The sequence below is a fragment of the Podarcis cretensis genome (genome assembly GCF_951804945.1).
Source record: "Podarcis cretensis genome assembly, chromosome: 4".
Lineage (NCBI taxonomy): Eukaryota > Metazoa > Chordata > Lepidosauria > Squamata > Lacertidae > Podarcis > Podarcis cretensis.
The window spans coordinates 1794986-1813891 of record NC_137173.1 but is presented as its reverse complement, the minus strand read 5'-3'; the positions used below and the strand labels follow the sequence as shown (position 1 = coordinate 1813891).

Genomic DNA, 18906 nt, shown 5'->3' with positions numbered 1-18906 from the left:
CTGTATGAATTCTTTGATGTGAAGTGAGATTGAAGCTCATACTGAAGCTCTTTCCACATTCCATACACTGATAGGGTTTCTCCGCTGTATGAATTCTTTGATGGGAAGTGAGATTGGAGCTCTGACTGAAGCTCTTTCCACATTCCATGCACTGATAGGGTTTCTCCCCTGTATGAATTCTTTGATGTTTAGTGAGATCGAAGCTGCTACTGAAGCTCTTTCCACATTCCATGCACTGATAGTGTTTCCCCCCTGTATGAATTCTTTGATGCTTAGTGAGAGAGGAGCTGCTACTGAAACTCTTTCCACATTCCACACACTGATAGGGTTTCTCCCGTGTATGAATTCTTTGATGGGAAGTGAGATTTGAGCTCTGACTGAAGCTCTTTCCACATTCCACACACTGATAGGGTTTCTCCCCTGTATGAATTCTTTGATGGGAAGTGAGATGGGAGCTCATACAGAAGCTCTTTCCACATTCCATACACTGATAGGGGTTCTCCCCTGTATGAATTCTCTGATGCCTAGTGAGATCGGAGCTCAAACTGAAGCTCTTTCCACATTCCAAACACTGATAGGGTTTCTCCCCTGTATGAATTCTTTGATGTTTAGTCAGATTGTGGCTCCTACTGAAGGTCTTTCCACATTCCACACACTGATAGGGTTTCTCCCCTGTATGAATTCTCTGATGTTTTGTGAGATTAGAGCTGCTACTGAAGCTCTTTTCACATTCCACGCACTGATAGGGTTTCTCCCCTGTATGAATTATTTGATGTTTAGTGAGATCGGAGCTCGAACTGAAGCTCTTTCCACATTCCACACACTGATAGGGTTTCTCCCCTGTATGAATTCTTTGATGGGAAGTGAGCTTGGAGCTCTGACTGAAGCTCTTTCCACATTCCACACACTGATAGGGTTTCTCCCCTGTATGAATTCTCTGATGGGAAGTGAGATTGGCGCTCTGACTGAAGCTCTTTCCACATGCCACACACTGATAGGGTTTCTCCCCTGTATGAATTCTTTGATGGGAAGTGAGAGAGGATCTCATACTGAATATCTTTCCGCATTCCATGCACTGATAGGGTTTCTTTCGAATGAGATTTCGTTGATGGGAACTGGAATGGGAGCTCTGACTGCAGCTCTTTCCACATTCCAAATTTTTACGTGCCTTCTCCACTCTGCAGATTGTCTTGTGGTCACCTTTGTTCTTGCTTTCCAATTCATCACCATCTGCAATGGAGAGAAAAAGGGATTAGAGCCTCAGGAACAAATGGAGCCCCCAGCTAGGGAATAATGCTCATTAAATTTGTTGTAGAGAAGGCAGTGTTCATTACCTTTGTTATGTGTAATAAACCAATGTATTTCTTATTGGATTCTAATCGTTGGTTGAATGTTGCTTTGTTTGAAGTAAGTTACTCATTTTATAAATTTTGTACTTTTTGTAAAAATTTTGTACTTTTTTCATTGGATTAGATTGTTATTATTACTGTTTCATGTTTATACAGTAGCACCTCGTGTTACATAACCCTCAGATTATATAAATATCAGCTTATGAAAGCAATAAATCCATTCGCTGTGATCCGCGGGTTGCGAAAACCTCGGGATCTGGGTGGACCTCTGGAACGGATCCCATTCGCAACCAGAGGTACCACTGTATATGTGTTGGAAGCTTCCCAGATTGGCTGGGGCAACCCAACCAGATGGTCAGGGTATACATAAAAATTATTATTATTACTATTATTATCACTGCTAGTACTACCTGAGATTCAATCAGCCTGGCTCTTCTCTGGGGCAGATGTTGTTTGGCCCACTCATGGCATTTCCTCCATCTCCAATGTCAGTCGTCTCTTTGGTCAACCCAAGACTGACAGCAGCAAAAACAAAAACAGAAAACCTGACAGAAGCTACTTATCTTTCCGAACAACTCTGAAGCTGACATTTAAGATGCCTGGGTAGTTCAGACCAGCCCAACTGTGGTAGAAGGAGGCAGAACTGGAGGAAGATTGTTCACAGAAAAAACTGTAATCTACTATTTCTTGTGGGGGTGTTAGGTTCCCAGGTGTTGTAGGGGGCGCTGTGAAAATATATGAGGTTTGTCACATAGAGGTATTTTTTGAATTTCCTGGCAGATAGGACGATAGCACACGGGGGCTTACCAAGAGAGGCCACGATCCCCCGATTCTCCTCCATGACGTCCTTATGCAGAGCTCTCTGGTCAGGATCCAGCAACTCCCACTCCTCGTCCGTGAAACGAACAGCGACATCTTCAAAGCACACTGGACCCTAAAAGAAAAAGGGAAATTTCCTCCTCTGAGACAGCAGAAATATGATCTGCTACACAATGCTCTGTTATTTCCTTCCTGTTAATTGCTGTGTTATTTCAATAGCATTGCTTTGCTGCACATTTTAATTATGGGTACCTATTTTAACGCTTTAGTTGAATTCTTTTATTCTGCATTTTAACTGTGGGTATTCGTCTTTGTGCAAATAGGTGGTACTCCAGCTTATGATTACGTTATTCTGCCTACGCAAGCATCCCAGTTTCCCCAGTGCAAGGATCCACTTTCTCCTCTCCTCGTGTGATGTTCTGGGGAGGTTCCCTCCCAATGCCCTAGAGCCAAATTCAAGGGGATCATGGGGGCATGGAGAGGGGGAGGAGTGGGGGGCAGGCCCCATTTTGCAGCAGATGGGGCTGGCTAGGTGAATCCTGAACACTATTTGTTATCGTCTGTCCGCTGCTTTGAAGCCTATTTTAAAATTCATTGATGAATATAGAAATACAAGAAGCCTAGTTTGGATGGCCATCTGTCTTGGATTATCTAGCTGAGATTCCTGCAATGCAGGGGGTGGGACTTGATGACCCTTGGGGTCCCTTTCAACTCTAGGATTCCATGGAAACTGCAACTACAGAGGAATCCTACTGTCAACATTCAGAAGGCTGGTGTCACAGAGTTATATGGGCAGGAAATCCCACAGTTCACAGCTGGAGTTAACACTTTCTTAGCAAGAACACGATGTTCACAGACTTGGCTGAGTTTCGGGCCTAATGAGAACAGCAGCTCATTCCCTGAGCCTCTTCCTCCACAAAAGCAGTTGCTGAGAGTGAAGTCCCCCGGCTCCCCACAGCTTTCCAAGTCCCCTCGTCTGGGGTTTCTGGCAAGCAATTGAACAGTGTGCCAGTGTGCAGCCTGCCTTTGCTCCTCCATGTTAGACCCCTCTTGGCTCTGAGAGACAAGCAGGGAGGGTGGATTCTAGCAGAAGGAGAGGGAGCCCCCGGTGGCTCCTCCTCTTCCTGACTCACCTCTGCCTCTCAACCTCCCTCCTCCCACTCGCCTCCTTCCTCTTCTGCCTCTGGTTCTGCACTGCATTCTGCCACAGAGCCTCCCAGCTCACTAAGTCCTGTTACCCCTTCAGCTTCTGACACCTCCTCTTCCCAAGCTTCTCCCTCTGGCCGCCAATCCTTCCTCCACCTTCACTCCTTGGGCTCAGAGCAATCTTCCCTTCCTGGTTCCCTGGCTGCTTCCTCCCACCATTCCTCTGTGCCCAACCAGAACCTGACATTGCTCCATCCCTCGGCCTCTGTCCCCACAAGGCAGCTGCCCCATACCTGATCTGGTTCCACTGCCACTGCTTCTCTTCTGCCCCCATGAAAAGATGGATCAGGAGGTCTTGCCGGCATCATTCTTTCACCTGCAAAAGAAAAAAAGGTAAGCAGAATGCTAGGAGTGCCTGCTTCTCTCACAGGGGAAACAGGACATCTCTAACTACTGATGGGCCTTTCAGAAAGCCTTACCTGCTGAGTGCAGTTGAAGGTTTGTGCCCATTTCATGTTAGGTGTGCAGAAATACATCTTTCCTCCTCTGAACCCTTGTTCCTAACCCCCACCCCTCAAAAAAAAAAAAACCACCAAGATGAAAAGAACCCTCAGATGAGTTGGAAAACCAACAGAACAAGACCAAACGGAGAAAAGCCACCTTCCTCCTTACCCAGTGGCCTCTCTCTGGTGTCCAACGGAGGCCTCTCTGCCTCACAGGAAACCAGGTCCATTTCTGCAAAATGATCCCTTTTCTGAAAGAACAACAAGGATTCAAAACTGTAAATGAATGGTGAGAAATGTTAGAAAGAGAATGACAAAAACAGAATCTTTAAGGGTGTTAGATCTCATTCCCAGAAAAAGGATGGGCCATCAGCAGACCATTTTTGGATGTTCTCTGTCCTGTTTGAAGCCCCTTGGGAGTATCCAAAGGAAAGTCTCTCTCACCTGCTTTCTCTCTGCCTGCTCTCTCTCCTCTGCCTGACTCAGGAGGAAACCTTCAGCCAGGGCCACCGCCTGGGAACTGGTCTCCACTCCACAGTCCCTCACCCAGCTCTCCATCTCCAGGGGAAGGACAGCCAGGAACTGCTCCAAGATCACCAGGTCCAGCATCTCAGCTTTCGTGTGCCTTTCTGGCTTCAGCCACTGATGATCAAGGTGGTAGAGTTGGCTGCAAACCTCTCGGGGTCCCTTGGCCTCCTGACAGCAGAACTGCCTCAACTGCTGGCTCTCCACCTCTGAGCGGAGGGTATCCTCCTCACCCAGGATTTTCTGAACAGAGTTTTCCCAGAATCCCCCACTGCTCCCAGTTTGGATGACATGGCCTCTTCCTGCTCTAGGGCCAGCTGTGTCTCGCAAATCCATCTGTGCTCTTAGGAAGCTTCTGAGACATCGGAAGGAACGTTTTGGTCTTCTGCCAAGTTCTGTCTGTCTGAATGAGAAGCTCTAGAAATTCCTACAAAGCAAATACATTGTTCTGTTACAAAAATTGTACAATATTAGGAGAAGAAAAAGGTTCCTTGAGCAAGCATGGATGAGTCTTGCAGGGAACCAGGGTAGGACTGCACCACAGCCCAGACTCTGAGCTATCTTTCTAAAAAGGAGGAGGAGGAGGAGAAGGAGGAGGAGGAGGGGGAGATGATGTAGGCCTCTAGAAGGGAGATTGTGGAAATGTGGTGGCAAGCAAAGAGATTAATGCGAGGCGAATCAGCCTGGTTGCTCCTTCCTTCAAGTCAATGCATGAAATCAGAACTGATTGACAAGGGATTCATTGGTTCCTAGTGAAAAATGACTACGTGTGTTGAATCTGAATCTCCTTTCTGTTGAGTGGTTTCTTTAAATGTAAAGGTTCATCATTGTTCCACCCGATGTGTATGTCTTTAAGGGGCCAGAGAAATGTTGCTATCAAAGGGTTAAAAGGTAGCAGAAACGCTCTAATCACTGAGCAGCTGGAAGTCATTAGGCTTCCAGGAACATGAGTTTGTATAAATAGTCTCCTGTGTGTTTGCTCCTCCCTTCTCTCCCCTTTTGGCGTATTCGCTGATATGTGTGGTTCGTCGCCGGGTTTTTTGTTTTTGTAAATAAACCTTTTCTTTGAGTTCCAAAACCGCTTGCTCCAAGACTCCTCTTTGAAAAGAAATACTGCCTCTCCTGCCCTTCTTAAACTGCTGCGCGAAATGCTCTGCTGTAATGGGACTTGAGACGATGGAAGCGCACCGGACATTTACTTTGCATTAAACTAATTAAAGTTTAATGGGACAGGTTATGGCTGTTTGTACGTCAAGAAGGAGCTAAGGAGTGCAGTTCAGAGTGATTTATGCAAGGACTGGAGCGAAGTCAGAAGCGGTTGCCGACAACGAAAACCTTCAAAGCAGCTTGAGTCCTGCAACGTGCCTAGAAAAGTTTTAAACAGGCACTGAGCAGTTTGTACTCGCTGGAAGACGTCTTATTCCTCAAGGAGCCACCTCAGCAGCTGGGAGACGGTCTACAGGTGTGTGAGTATCGTTCCTAAGCCCCAGGGAGGATGGCAGAGTCCCAGGAAAGTTTTTCTGTCCCGTTTACGCGACTCAATGGGAAAAATTGGCAAGATTGGAAGGCTAGAGTAAGGGTTTGGTTGCAAGCAAAAGAGTTGTGGAGTTGTACTGAAGCACCGCCTTTACAGGCAGCTGCAGACGCGTCTGCAGAAGACAAAGCAGCAGCAGCAGCTTCACAGAAACGCGACAGGAAAGCCCAAGGTCTACTAGTTTTGGCAGTGGGACCAGAGCAAATGCCTTATGTTTCTGAGTTAAAGAACACGCATGAGGTCTGGACGGTTCTGCAGCGGTTAAATTCCAGAAACACTGCGGGGGCCAAGATCCATGCTACAAGATGTTTGTTTGATTTACGTCTCCAACCGGGAGCGTGTGTGAAAGAACATATTGCCAAAATGGTGTCTGCCTTTAATCAACTAAGACAGCTGGGCATTCCTTTCTCTATGGAGCAGCAGTCATACATATTGTTGTCTTCTCTTGATAAAAGCTATGAGACTCTAGCTCTAACTTTGGAGGCTATGCCTTCAACTGAATTAACCCTTGAATACATTTCATCTCGGCTTGCAGATGAACAGGATAAAAGGCAAAGAGAAAGAGGTTTGTCTTCAAAGGGGAGTTATGCTGTGCCTAAGAGTGGGGATGCTGAGTTTGAGAACACAGTAAATGCTTTTACAGCTAGACACTGTTTTCGCTGTGGTTCCCCTTCCCATCTAATCAGGAATTGCACACGTGAACCTGGTCAAGACAGCACCAAGGCCGTTACCCCTAGTTACCAGACAAGGAGTTCCAGGGGACGTCGAAGAAGAGGAGGAGGTCGTGGCTACTCCCACAGCACACAGCACATGGCTTCAGCAATGGCGTTGATGCAAGGGCGTGGCGAAGGCAGCAATCTACGCTGGTTGATCGACAGTGGTGCATCTCACCACCTGGTGGCGCCATCTAGTGTCCGTTTGCAGAATTGCAGACATTTGCAAACCCTTAAAGTTGTGACAATGGCAGACTCAACTAAACGTTCCTTAGAGACCGTAGGCACAGTGTTCTTGAATTGTTTGCAAACAGAAATTGATGCCTACGTGCTAAAGGGATTGAAGGGGTGTATTTTGTCTGTGTCAGAACTTGATAGAGTTGGGTTTAAAACTGTGTTTGAAAATGGGGTTTGCACTATTTCAAAGAATAACGTATCTCTTTTGCAGGTGGAATGCAGAGATGGGTTATATTATTTTGAGACAAGTCCAGATGAAGTTGAACAGGTTCATGCTGGTTGTGTGAACACGCCTACCCATAATTCTTGTGTCCATTTATGGCACCGCCGTCTGGGACATATTAATTTTCAGTATATTAAAAAGCAACCTGAATTATCAGAAGGGTGCAAAATGAACAAATGTACTAAGTATTTGGATTGTACTGCATGCAAAAGGGCGAAGGTTCATAGATGCAGCTATCCCAGTTCAGATAGGAAATCTGACAAAGTATTCCAACTTGTGCATATGGACCTATGTGGCCCAATGCCTGTTGCTAGCATGGGAGGTTCGAGGTATGCACTGTGTCTCTCGGATGACAAAACGAAGGTTACATGGTTTTTTCCTCTCAAAACAAAAGCAGATACTGCAGAAACAGTTAAAAATTGGGTTCATGCAGTAGAACTTGAATTTGGTACTAAAGTACTTGCTTTTCAGACAGACAGAGGGTCAGAATTTACCGGGTCTGTGTTGCAGAATTTCTTTAAGAAAAAGGGAATTAAGCATCGTCTGTCTACACCTTATTCCCCCCAAGAAGGAGGCGTGGCCGAACGTAAAAACAGGGTTCTACAAGAGTTGGCAAACTCTATGTTGTTTGATGCTAATCTCCCTCAAAGTTACTGGGCGGAAGCCTGGCAGGCGGCTACTCATATTCTGAACCGAGTATATAATTTGGTAATTGTCACTACCCCATATTTTGCTTTATATGGGAAGAAGCCCAAAATTAATTACTTTCGGGTGTTTGGATGTCAAGCCTATGTACTTATCCCAAAGGCGTTAAGGAAAAAGGGAAGTCCAAGGGCTAGGAAACTCATCTTTTGTGGGTACAAACCACACGCCAAATCTTGGAGATTCGTGGACCCAAATGGGGATACTACAAGAGTGGTCCTCAGTAGGAGCACTGAATTTTGTGAGCAGTCCGGATGGACTCACTTACATGCTAACCCTGACATTTTGAGAGATGATTTAGGCATTTATGCTGAGAGTGAAAGTCCAGAGAGTAGTGAGCCAGAAGGGGATGGTGCACATGGTTCAGATGCAGATTCTGACCAGGCACAAGGTTCTTCTCCTAAGGTAGAAAAGCCAAAATCTAGGAGTGTTCCAACATCGCCACCCAGTAGGCCTAGCAGACAGCAAAAGCGAAGCAGGTCACCTGCAACACCAAGCCCAAGGGAGGTATCTAAACGAAGGTCTTTATCCCTAGAGGCACATCCAGATATAAAGTCTGAGACAGATTCTGACAGCCAACGGTCAGAGGGGGCACAAGAGGAACAATTGCGCAGGTCAAACCATGCCACAAAGGGCAAGCCACCAGAGCGGTTTAAGGTGACAAGTGTATACGTAAATATGGCACAGTGTGAGCCAGATAGCTATATGGAAGTACAACAGCTTCCAAGCTCAGAAGCCGCAAAGTGGCAGGAAGCAATGGAAAAGGAGATGGCTTCAATGAAATCTCTCGGTGTGTTTACAAGTACAGAGCTTCCGAAAGGGCAACAAGCTGTAGGTTGTCGATGGGTATATCGTTTAAAGCCCACAACTACTGAAGAGTTGCAATATAAAGCCCGACTAGTTGCAAAAGGGTTTTCGCAGCGCAAAGGTGTTCACTATTCTCAAATCTATGCCCCTACTTCAAGATCGGAGTCACTAAGAATGCTTTTAGCCTCTTCAGCTAAGAAGGGAAATAAGCTGTTTCATTTTGATGTCAATGTGGCTTATTTAAATGCAGACTTACAGGAGGAAGTCTATATGACACCACCACCGGGTTTTGAAGGAGACAAGCCAAACCAGGTCTGGCGCCTACACAAATCCATTTATGGGTTGAAACAGTCTGCCCGTAATTGGAATTCCTGCTTAAACGATGCTCTAGTGAGCATGGGCTTCAGAAAGAGCGCAGCAGATGCGTGTCTTTATCTAAAAGGCTCGGGATGTGAACAAGAAGCAGTCTTGATATTTGTTGACGATTTATTATACAGTGGAAAGGATGATAAACTTGCACAACAATTTGCCACAAAGCTTGGAGAAAGGTTTCAGATAAAATCACTAGGCAATGTATCTGTTTATCTAGGAATTAAAATTCAGCAAGATGAAAATGGGAACTATTGGCTTAGCCAAGAAGCTAAGATCCAGCAGTTGCTGGAAAGGTTTAAAATGGACAACTGTGCTGGTGTTAAAACCCCAATGGAGTTAAGTTACATAAAGGATGCTCAAGCCGGGCAACAGGCAGAGTTCTCTAATCCCGGGGTTTACCAGTCAGCGATAGGCAGTCTACTCCACATTGCACAGTGGACTCGGCCCGATATAACATATGCTGTCAACATGCTGTGTAGACAAGCTGAAAAACCATCAATTCATGCTTGGCAAGGAGTAAAAAGAGTTTTAAGGTATCTCCAAACTACCAAAAGGTTTCGCTTAAAACTATCAGCAGAGGGCAGCACACAACTTGAATGTTGGGCCGACAGTAGTTGGGCAGATGCTGGACCAGATAGAAAATCAGTGTCAGGAATGGCGATAAAATTTGGAAATGCACTAATTGGTTGGAGATCAAGAAAGCAGTCACTTATAGCTTTAAGTTCAACTGAATCTGAGTTTAATGCATTATCAGATGTATGTAGAGAACTGGAATTTTATAAGCAACTGGTACAAGAATTGTTTGGAGAATGTTCCCTACCTATCAGAGTGTGGGAAGACAATCAACCTTGTATTAAACTAGCTAAATCAGGTCAATTCAAGGCACACACAAAACACTTGGATATCCGTTATCAAAATGTATGCCAAAGTGTAAAACAAGGTTTAATTGAACTAAAGTATTGTCCAAGCCAAGAAAATCTCGCAGACGGTTTTACGAAAGCTTTGAGTCCGCAATCTCATAAATGTTTCTGTTCAGGTTTAAATTTGAATTAAGGTTGGTACAGCTCAGTGTTACGAGCGAGAGGGGGTGTTGCTATCAAAGGGTTAAAAGGTAGCAGAAACGCTCTAATCACTGAGCAGCTGGAAGTCATTAGGCTTCCAGGAACATGAGTTTGTATAAATAGTCTCCTGTGTGTTTGCTCCTCCCTTCTCTCCCCTTTTGGCGTATTTGCTGATATGTGTGGTTCATCGCCGGGTTTTTTGTTTTTGTAAATAAACCTTTTCTTTGAGTTCCAAAACCGCTTGCTCCAAGACTCCTCTTTGAAAAGAAATACTGCCTCTCCTGCCCTTCTTAAACTGCTGCGCGAAATGCTCTGCTGTAATGGGACTTGAGACGATGGAAGCGCACCGGACATTTACTTTGCATTAAACTAATTAAACCGTAGGCACAGTGTTCTTGAATTGTTTGCAAACAGAAATTGATGCCTACGTGCTAAAGGGATTGAAGGGGTGTATTTTGTCTGTGTCAGAACTTGATAGAGTTGGGTTTAAAACTGTGTTTGAAAATGGGGTTTGCACTATTTCAAAGAATAATGTATCTCTTTTGCAGGTGGAATGCAGAAATGGGTTATATTATTTTGAGACAAGTCCAGATGAAGTTGAACAGGTTCATGCTGGTTGTGTATGTCTTTAAGGGGCCAGAGAAAGGGCCAGAGCAAAATAACGAGACCCAGCTTTACAGCTGTGAAACATAGCAGGTGCTGCTGAGTTGTACTGATTAAGGTGTGTCAGCATTTGGATGTAGTATATAAGAAGCAGCACCTAGCTCTCCCATTACCCTGGGGGATGGGTTGGTGGTTGGGTCTGGTTTGTTTGTTTGTTGATGTATTTAGTGTATAAGGAGTTTTTGTTTTTCTTATTAAAACCTTGTTTACGTTATTTTTGAGTCCCTTTTTAATGCAAGGTCTCCCCAGCAAGCTCTCTGCAGCGCTACCATACTGCAAATAGCCAACATCTTGGTTATGGGCCCAGCTGCTGAGTGGATGACTGCATATTTTTGGACTCTGAGAAAGGTTTGAAAACTCCTTCTCCTGTTAGTGTAGTTCTGTGGGTCTGGAAGATTTCCAGAATGGTTGACCGGGTTCCAGAAGCTGAGAAGGCTCTGGTCTTTCCACAGCTAACAGATGAGAACTATAGTTTATGGTCTTTTCGGGTGGAGGCGCTTTTGACCTCTAGAGAAGTATGGACCTATGTAACTGATGACCCTCCTGACCCTGTAACAAATGCTTGGTCGAAAGGAGATGCGAAAGCCAGGGCGATAATTAATTTGGCAGTCAGCGACCAGCAAGTAGTCTATACAAGGAATAAGAAAACTGCCAAAGAAATGTGGGACAGTCTTGCAGCAGTGCATGTTAGAAAAGAGTCAGCGTTTGCATTGACATTTTTCAAGCAGTTGTACCAGACTAAGTTGCAGCCTGGTGGTGATTTGGCAGCACACTTGAGACGTCTGGAGGCAATACGTGGCGAATTAATTCGAAGGGACATGGACATACCTGATATTCAGTATGTTTTTATCATTCTTTGTTCCCTTAACGAGGACTTTGATGGCATAGCTAGCCATATATCTGCCGTTCCACCAGCACAATTAACTGTGGAAGGGGTAACGGCAAGATTAATGGGCGAGTTGGATAGAAGGGAGGCTTGTGCCATAAGCACTCCTATTTCCAGAAGTAATGAGGAACGCCATATGCAACCTTTTGGTGATGCGACTGCATTTAAAGCTGCAAAGCGTTGTTGGTTCTGCAATAAGCAAGGACATTTTGCAAAGGACTGCAGAGCCAAAAGAAAGCAAAGTACTCCCAAGCCTGTTCCTGTTCGTCAGTCACGGCTGTCAGCCCAGCAGTCGACATCGTACCGTAAAGACAGAAACGAGCCACGAGCTTTTCACGCTCGGACTGCAGATCATAAAAGAATTAAAGGTGCCAAGTGGAAGTCTTTTATTGTGGACTCAGGAGCATCTCACCACATTTGCAATGATCGAAACTTGTTTATTTCTTTCGAAGAGGAAATTGGTAATGTACATTTAGCCAATTCACAAGTCTTGTAGTCGCTTGGCAGGGGTACTGTTTAATTTGACTCTCTAAACATTACAATAGCGAACTGCATTTACTGCCCATCAGTGGACAATTTATTATCAGTAAGGTGTTTTGCTTGTCAAGGCATAAGTGTGCGTTTCTTAAATTCAATGTGTGAGTTTTTTGAGGGGAACAAACGTCTATTGTATGCCCGGGACTCTGATGGTTTATATAGACTGTATTTTCTCACCTACTTCAATCGCTTATAAATTGCAGAGCAGCACAGTCAAGCCAGGGGTTGAGGAATGTAAGGCCTCACTCCGGGTGTGTCCACGAGGTGCACAGAATTCTAGGACACGTGAATTTTGCTGATGTAATTAAGACAAAGAATATTCTTAATGGCCTCAACTTAAAACCATGTAAATTCTTTATGCAATGTCTATCTTGTTGCAAGAATAAGATTAAGGTTGCACGCAAGGGTAGGTGCTCAGATAGGAAAGTAACTGAGCCATTTGAGCGTGTACATTGTGACTTAGTTGGGCCACTCCCACCATCATTAGGAGGTTCAAAGTACTGGCTCACCCTCATAGACCAGTATAGTAGATATTGTTGGACTTATGCAATAGCTGAGAAGTCCCAAGCATTTGAGAAGTACAAAGTTTTTTGCAACTGGGTAAAAATGCACTTTAACAAACCAATTAAGAACCTGTTTTCTGACGGGGGCGGAGAATTTGTTTCTGAGGATTTTGAGAAATTCCTGGAAGCGCAGGGGACTACTCATGAGTTATCTTGCCCCCGAAGTCCCTGGCAAAATGGGCTTGTTGAAGTTGTGCAGCGTGACTTACAGGCAGGGGTTAAAACATATCTGCACGATGCTAATCTGCCCAAAGACTTTTGGGCAGAAGCGCTTAATGCGGTTTATGTTAGAAATCACAGTTATCATTCTGGTTTAGATGTCACCCCCTATGAGAAGCTGTTTAAAAAACGCCCTAATCTGAAATACCTACGCATTTGGGGTTCAGATGTAATTATGCATTATCCCGCTAAGCAAAAATTGGGTGAGCGTAGTGTTCAGGGAAAATTAATGGGCTACCAGCAGGGGGCGTACAGAATTTACATACCAGCAACTGGCAAATTTCATATTACCAGAAGCATGATACAAACTGTAAATTGGAATGGAGTTGCTGTTTTCCAAGATACTGACGGTATAGATAGTACTGAGGAAGAAGAGGAAGAAGCAGCAGCAGGAAATGGTGCTTCTGAATTAATGGAAAAAGACAAAAAGCCTGTTGAATCTGATAATTTGTTTGATGATTTAAAGTCACAGGCACCCGAGGGGAGGTTAGATTCTCTTGATTTTTCTGACCGTGAGCTTAGCCTACAGGCACCTCTTCAGTCTGACAATGATGATTTACAACCTGAAACTAGTAGTTCACTTAGTCCCATTAAGTCTGAGGAGTCTGACTCTCCTTCCGGACTGAGACGTTCAGATAGAAAGAGGCAGAAGCCACAACGTTTTGCAGATGAACATTTTAATACTGTGTATGCCAATAAGGCGGTTTTTGAGTCAAAAAGCTACAATGATGTTCAGAATTTACCTAAGCACCAAGCTGTAAATTGGTATAAAGCTATGAACTCCGAGATAGCTTCTTTAAAAGAGAATAACACTTGGTCTCTTGTACCACAAACCCCAGATATGAGACTTATTGATTCAAAATGGGTTTATAGAGTTAAAATGAATGACAAAAATGAAGTTGTAAGGTACAAGGCAAGATTAGTTGCTAAGGGTTTTCAACAAATTCCAGGCGAAGATTATGATTTGTGTTATTCACCAAGTGTAAAATATCAAACAGTTAGGCTTTTGTTAAAAGATGCATCACAACGTGGACATTCCATTTATCACCTAGATATAAAAACTGCATATTTGTTTGCAGATTTAAAAGAACAAATTTTTATGCGTGTCCCTGAAGGCATAGACGACGCTGAAGGTTTGGTATGCAAATTAAATAAATCCCTTCATGGTCTGCACCAAAGTGGAGGAATTGGCACCAAACTTTAGCAAAAGAATTGCTGGATATTGGTTTTTCACAAGGAAAGGCAGACAACTGTGTGTTTATAAAGGAAAGATATGTGTGTACGTAGATGACGTGTTAATTTCTACAAAAACTAAACAGGAATATGAAGAGGTAATTTCACAGTTACAGAAGAAATTTGATGTGGTGGAATTAGGCATAGCTAAAAATTACTTATCCATGCAAATTGAGAAAGGCAAAAATGGATCTTTTCTGGTTCATCAAACTGCAAAAATTGATGATCTTGTTGAAATGCTATGTTTAGAAAATGCAAATGGGAAGGAAACGCCTATGGTGTGTGGTTTCACCTTTACAGGTGAAGATAAGCCATTTCCTAACAAAACTTTGTATCGTTGTGCTATAGGCAAGCTAAATTTCATTCAAAGAATCTCAAGACCAGATATAACTTATGCTTTTCACATTTCCACTTTGTGGAAAAGCCCACTACGCAATGTTTCTCTGCTCTTAAGAGAGTGGTAATGTACCTTAAACATACCAAACATTATAGGTTGCAGTTTACATCAACTATTGACAAAGGTTTTGAAATTTTCTGCGATGCATCTCATGCAGTGGAACAAAATAATTGCAGGGGTGTGTCTGGTATGGTGTTTTGTTATGATGGTTGTCCGTTTGAATGGAAGTCCCAGACACAAACCATTATTTGTCTCTCCACAACAGAGTGAATTATGTGCATGCGTTCAGGCCACTCGTGATGTAGAATGGTATCTGCAAGTATTCGCAGACCTACAGATGCAAGTAACACTACCAGTAAAAGTTTACCTTGATTCCCAGAGTGGACTCGCCATCCTACGTTCAGAAACCAATACGCAGCACACTAGAGTCTTAAGATTACGTTTGCAGTTTGTAAAGAAACTAATTGCTGATGAAATGATTGTATTTGAATATGTTCCAGGTAACAATCAAATTGCGGACATTTTTACAAAAGCACTTCCAAAGGTTACACATGAAAGACATGTCCAAAATATGCTTTATGTTTTCGTTTCACAATGATGAATCGCAGGGGAAATGTTGAATGGTTTCTTTAAATGTAAAGGTTCATCATTGTTCCACCCGATGTGTATGTCTTTAAGGGGCCAGCGCAAGGGCCAGAGCAAAATAACGAGACCCAGCTTTACAGCTGTGAAACATAGCAGGTGCTGCTGAGTTGTACTGATTAAGGTGTGTCAGCATTTGGGTGTAGTATATAAGAAGCAGCACCTAGCTCTCCCTTTACCCTGGGGGATGGGTTGGTGGTTGGGTCTGGTTTGTTTGTTGATGTATTTAGTGTATAAGGAGTTTTTGTTTTTCTTATTAAAACCTTGTTTACGTTATTTTTGAGTCCCTTTTTAATGCAAGGTCTCCCCAGCAAGCTCTCTGCAGCGCTACCATACTGCAAATAGCCAACACTTTCTTGTAGCTTGAAGCCATTGGTTGGAATCCTGCGCCCAGGTGACATGGCTCTCCTAAAGGCCGGCCTCACTATACACTGCCTTTGCTGATCTAAAAGCAGCCTTTGATACAGTCTCCAGAACCAGACTCTGGGACAGACTACAGGGTACCTACATAGAATTAAGAGCTTCTGCTCTTAATTCAGGCACTGCACGCAAACACGGCTCTTAGAGTCAGGTGTAGCCGCCTAGGACACCTAACGGACCCTATTAAAACCTCTAAAGGAGTCAGGAAAGTGTGCCTATTGGCCCCTCTACTATTCAATTTCTATCTAAATAATTTAGTATCTGCACTCCATGACTCAGAACCCCACCCTCCAAAGCTCGCAAATCGGCATATTTCGGTCCTGCTATGTGCCGATGATGCAGTAATTCTATCTAGAACCCCCATTGGACTCAAAAGAGCACTAGGAAAGCTCGCAGCATACTGTGAATTTGAAAGTCTCAAAATCAACTATCAAAAGACCAAGATACTTGCTTTTGGGGCAAAACCAAAGCTTAAAAGCTGGGAACTCCAATGGCATAAATTAGAACAAGTCTCAAACTACAAGTATCTAGGAATGGTGGTACAGACCTCAGGAGACAACAAACTACACATAAACTCCATCGGGAGTTCAGTGGAAAAACCCGCAATTTGTGTCCTTAAATTTTTCAGAGCACAAGGGGGCTTCTTTGTTCCCGCAGCTCTAAAATTATACAAAGCCAAAACTTTGGCACAACTCCTTTATGGTTCCTTTTTGCCCCCGCCTTCCTCTCCCCTTCTAGACTTCTTAGAGCTCTCCTCCAAGTGCCCAGATGTGTCTCAAACTCATGGGTTAGATGAGAAACAGGGATGATGAGAGTGGAGGCTAGCATCTGACTAACATCAATCTACAAATGGCTGACATTGAATCTGCTCCCCTGAGGGAGTTCTGAACACCCTCCAGAAACTGGGTTTTGCCCCTCAAGCCCTTCTAAGTCTGGGCTTGGGCCAGGCCAAAGCTACAGTCAGGCAAAGAATATTAGACACCGAGAGACAACAGGACTGCGCAAGGTGCCCCGACCATAAAATTGGAGAAATCGAGAAATATATAGGCGCACCGGCAGAATATCTCTTCTTTCTCGCATCTAGAAATGCAAGAAGGGCCTTTACACTCGCCAGAAGCTCGGCTCTTCCCTCGCTGGACCTGGATGGAGCCTTTAGAAAAGTCCCCTATGCCCCCTATGCCTATCTGCCCATTGGGAGAGATAAGAAGCCAAGAACACTTGTTCTTCAGACGTCCCTTTTACCAAGAGACACGTAGTAAGACCATTGATCCGCTGCTGGTGAGGCTCGCTGACCTCCCGCAAAAGCAAAAATTAGACCGTTTCCTGTTAGGCAAAGATCAGAAGATGACCTGGATGGTGGCCAGATACTGTGTTCAGATCTGTGGGCACAGACTATCTCCCAACTCAAAATAGTCCGTCATGAAAATCCCCAAACTCGGTTTCATGGGTGACTCTGAGTCAACTCCCTGGGATAGTTTGTTGGTGTACATTGTTTTTAAATTTGTTGTTGTACATAAATTGCCTGTTTTACTTCTGTGACTGTACCCCCAAGTGTGTGTTATAAGCTGGTCTCTGACCGTAATAAATTATCTAATCTGACATGGCTCTCCTGTCTCCTCTCTGTCTCCTCTCTTCTCCATGTAAACATACCCAGCTCCTCACAAAGCTTGGCTTGATCTGCTTGGCTGGCCTCCTCTGCCAACAGGGAGAAAGAAAGAAGGGAAACAAAGAAAGAGGTTTGGGAGCAACCATTCAGACACGTTTCCTCTCTTGTGCAATGACGCTGACCCGTGTCACACACAGCAGAAGTCCGAATGATAAGCTTATTTAAAGAAGCCGGATTTTTATCTGCTAGATTTCCCAGGGGGCTCTGAATAATTATTTTTCTGGAAGGGGGGCGGGAACCTCCCCCCCCCCCACAAAAGATCTAAAGGAAGGAGACAGTTCCTGCCACCTCGCCCCTCCCTGGCAGGACCCCCTGCTCCCTGGGGCTCGCCCCCCCCCACATGAGCCACCCTCTCCTGCAGCCCTGGGACCCCCACTCTCCCCCCACTGCACCCTCCGGGGGGGGGGGGGAGAGAGAGGAGACTCACCAGATCCCAGGAGAGGATTGCCCTTCCCAAAGGAGTAAGCAGCGTCTTTATACAAATGCAGAATATAGAGTACTGTAGTTGCAAACCTCGCGCAACCCCGTCCCTCCCTGGCAGGACGCCCTGCTCCCTGGGGCTCCCCCCCCCCACCTGAGCCACCCTCCCCTGCTGCAGCCCTGGGACCCCCACCTTCTCCCCCCACTGCACCCTCGGGGGGGGGGAGGAAGAGACTCACCAGATCCCCCTGGAAGAGAACAATGCAGCATTTGCAATAGCAGAAAGCAACCCTGCCCCCCCTTGCAGGAAGGGGAGGGAGGGGCTTTTCCTCTGGAGGACCTGGCCCCCCTTTACTTCCTGTCCTCTCTAGGAATGCAGCTCAGTTCCCTTTAACCCTTGCAGAGCCGAGTCCACCCTGCTCAGTCCTCTCTGCCTTTTCTCTCCTGCATTGCACAATCCCAGAGATGCTCATTTTATTTTTGCTCTTGGTTGGTCTGTGATCCGCTCCCTCCCTTGGCCAGAAAGTGGAGGAAGAGGTTGCAGGGAAAAGGGGTTTGCAGGAAGCAAGGAAGCTCCTCCTAGAATGGGAGGGATAGAAGGGAGCCCTAAAGGTAAAGGTAAAGGTACCCCTGCCCATACGGGCCAGTCTTGACAGACTCTGGGGTTGTGCGCCCATCTCACTTAAGAGGCCAGGGGCCAGCGCGGTCCGGAGACACTTCCGGGTCACGTGGCCAGCGTGACATCACTGCTCTGGCGAGCCAGAGCCGCACACGGAAACGCCATTTACCTTCCCGCTGGTAAGCAGTCCCTATTTATCTACTTGCACTCGGAGGTGCTTTCGAACTGCTAGGTTGGCAGGCGCTGGGACCGAGCAGCGGGAGCGCACCCCACCGCAGGGATTCGAACCGCCGACCTTTCGATCGGCAAGTCCTAGGCGCTGAGGCTTTAACCCACAGCGCCACCTGCGTCCCAGAAGGGAGCCCTAAGGGTCATCTATTCCAACCCCCCTGCAAGGCAGGAATCTCAGCCAAAGCATCCAACCGCTTCTTAAAAACCTCCAAGGAAGGAGAGTCCGCCATCTCCCAAGGGATTCTGCTGCTCTTCCCGTCAGAATGTTCTTCCTGCTCTTTAGGCAGCAGAAACTGCTTTCTGGTCCTCTGGGTCCCTTATTCTGGGTGCTCCCCTCTAGGGCAGGAGAAAACAAGCTGGCTCCCTCTTCCATGGGTCAGCCCCCCAGATATTGAGAGGTGGCTCTCAGGTCTCCATCC

The 18906-nt window shown here is 45.3% G+C and overlaps 1 protein-coding gene across 2 annotated transcripts in view; it reads right to left on the bottom strand.

Moving 5' to 3' along the window:
• The window catches only part of LOC307214714 (uncharacterized protein), a gene marked incomplete at its 3' end in the record, with an annotated part of 42887 nt that extends 24720 nt beyond the window's left edge, over positions 1 to 18167 (bottom strand). The window contains exons 1-4 of one of the 2 annotated variants that reach the window (XM_079973636.1): positions 17877 to 18167; positions 3987 to 4068; positions 3608 to 3690; positions 2157 to 2283 (exon numbers count right to left, since the gene is read on the bottom strand). In XM_079973636.1, the coding sequence (XP_079829762.1) occupies positions 2157 to 2283; positions 3608 to 3690; positions 3987 to 4047 (271 nt within the window). In that variant the 5' untranslated portion in view covers positions 4048 to 4068; positions 17877 to 18167. Of the gene's footprint in view, positions 1 to 2156; positions 2284 to 3301; positions 3537 to 3607; positions 3691 to 3986; positions 4069 to 17876 lie in introns of those variants that run through there. The other variant, XM_079973638.1, reaches the window with a different exon arrangement.
• Positions 18168 to 18906: the final 739 nt, after the last annotated feature.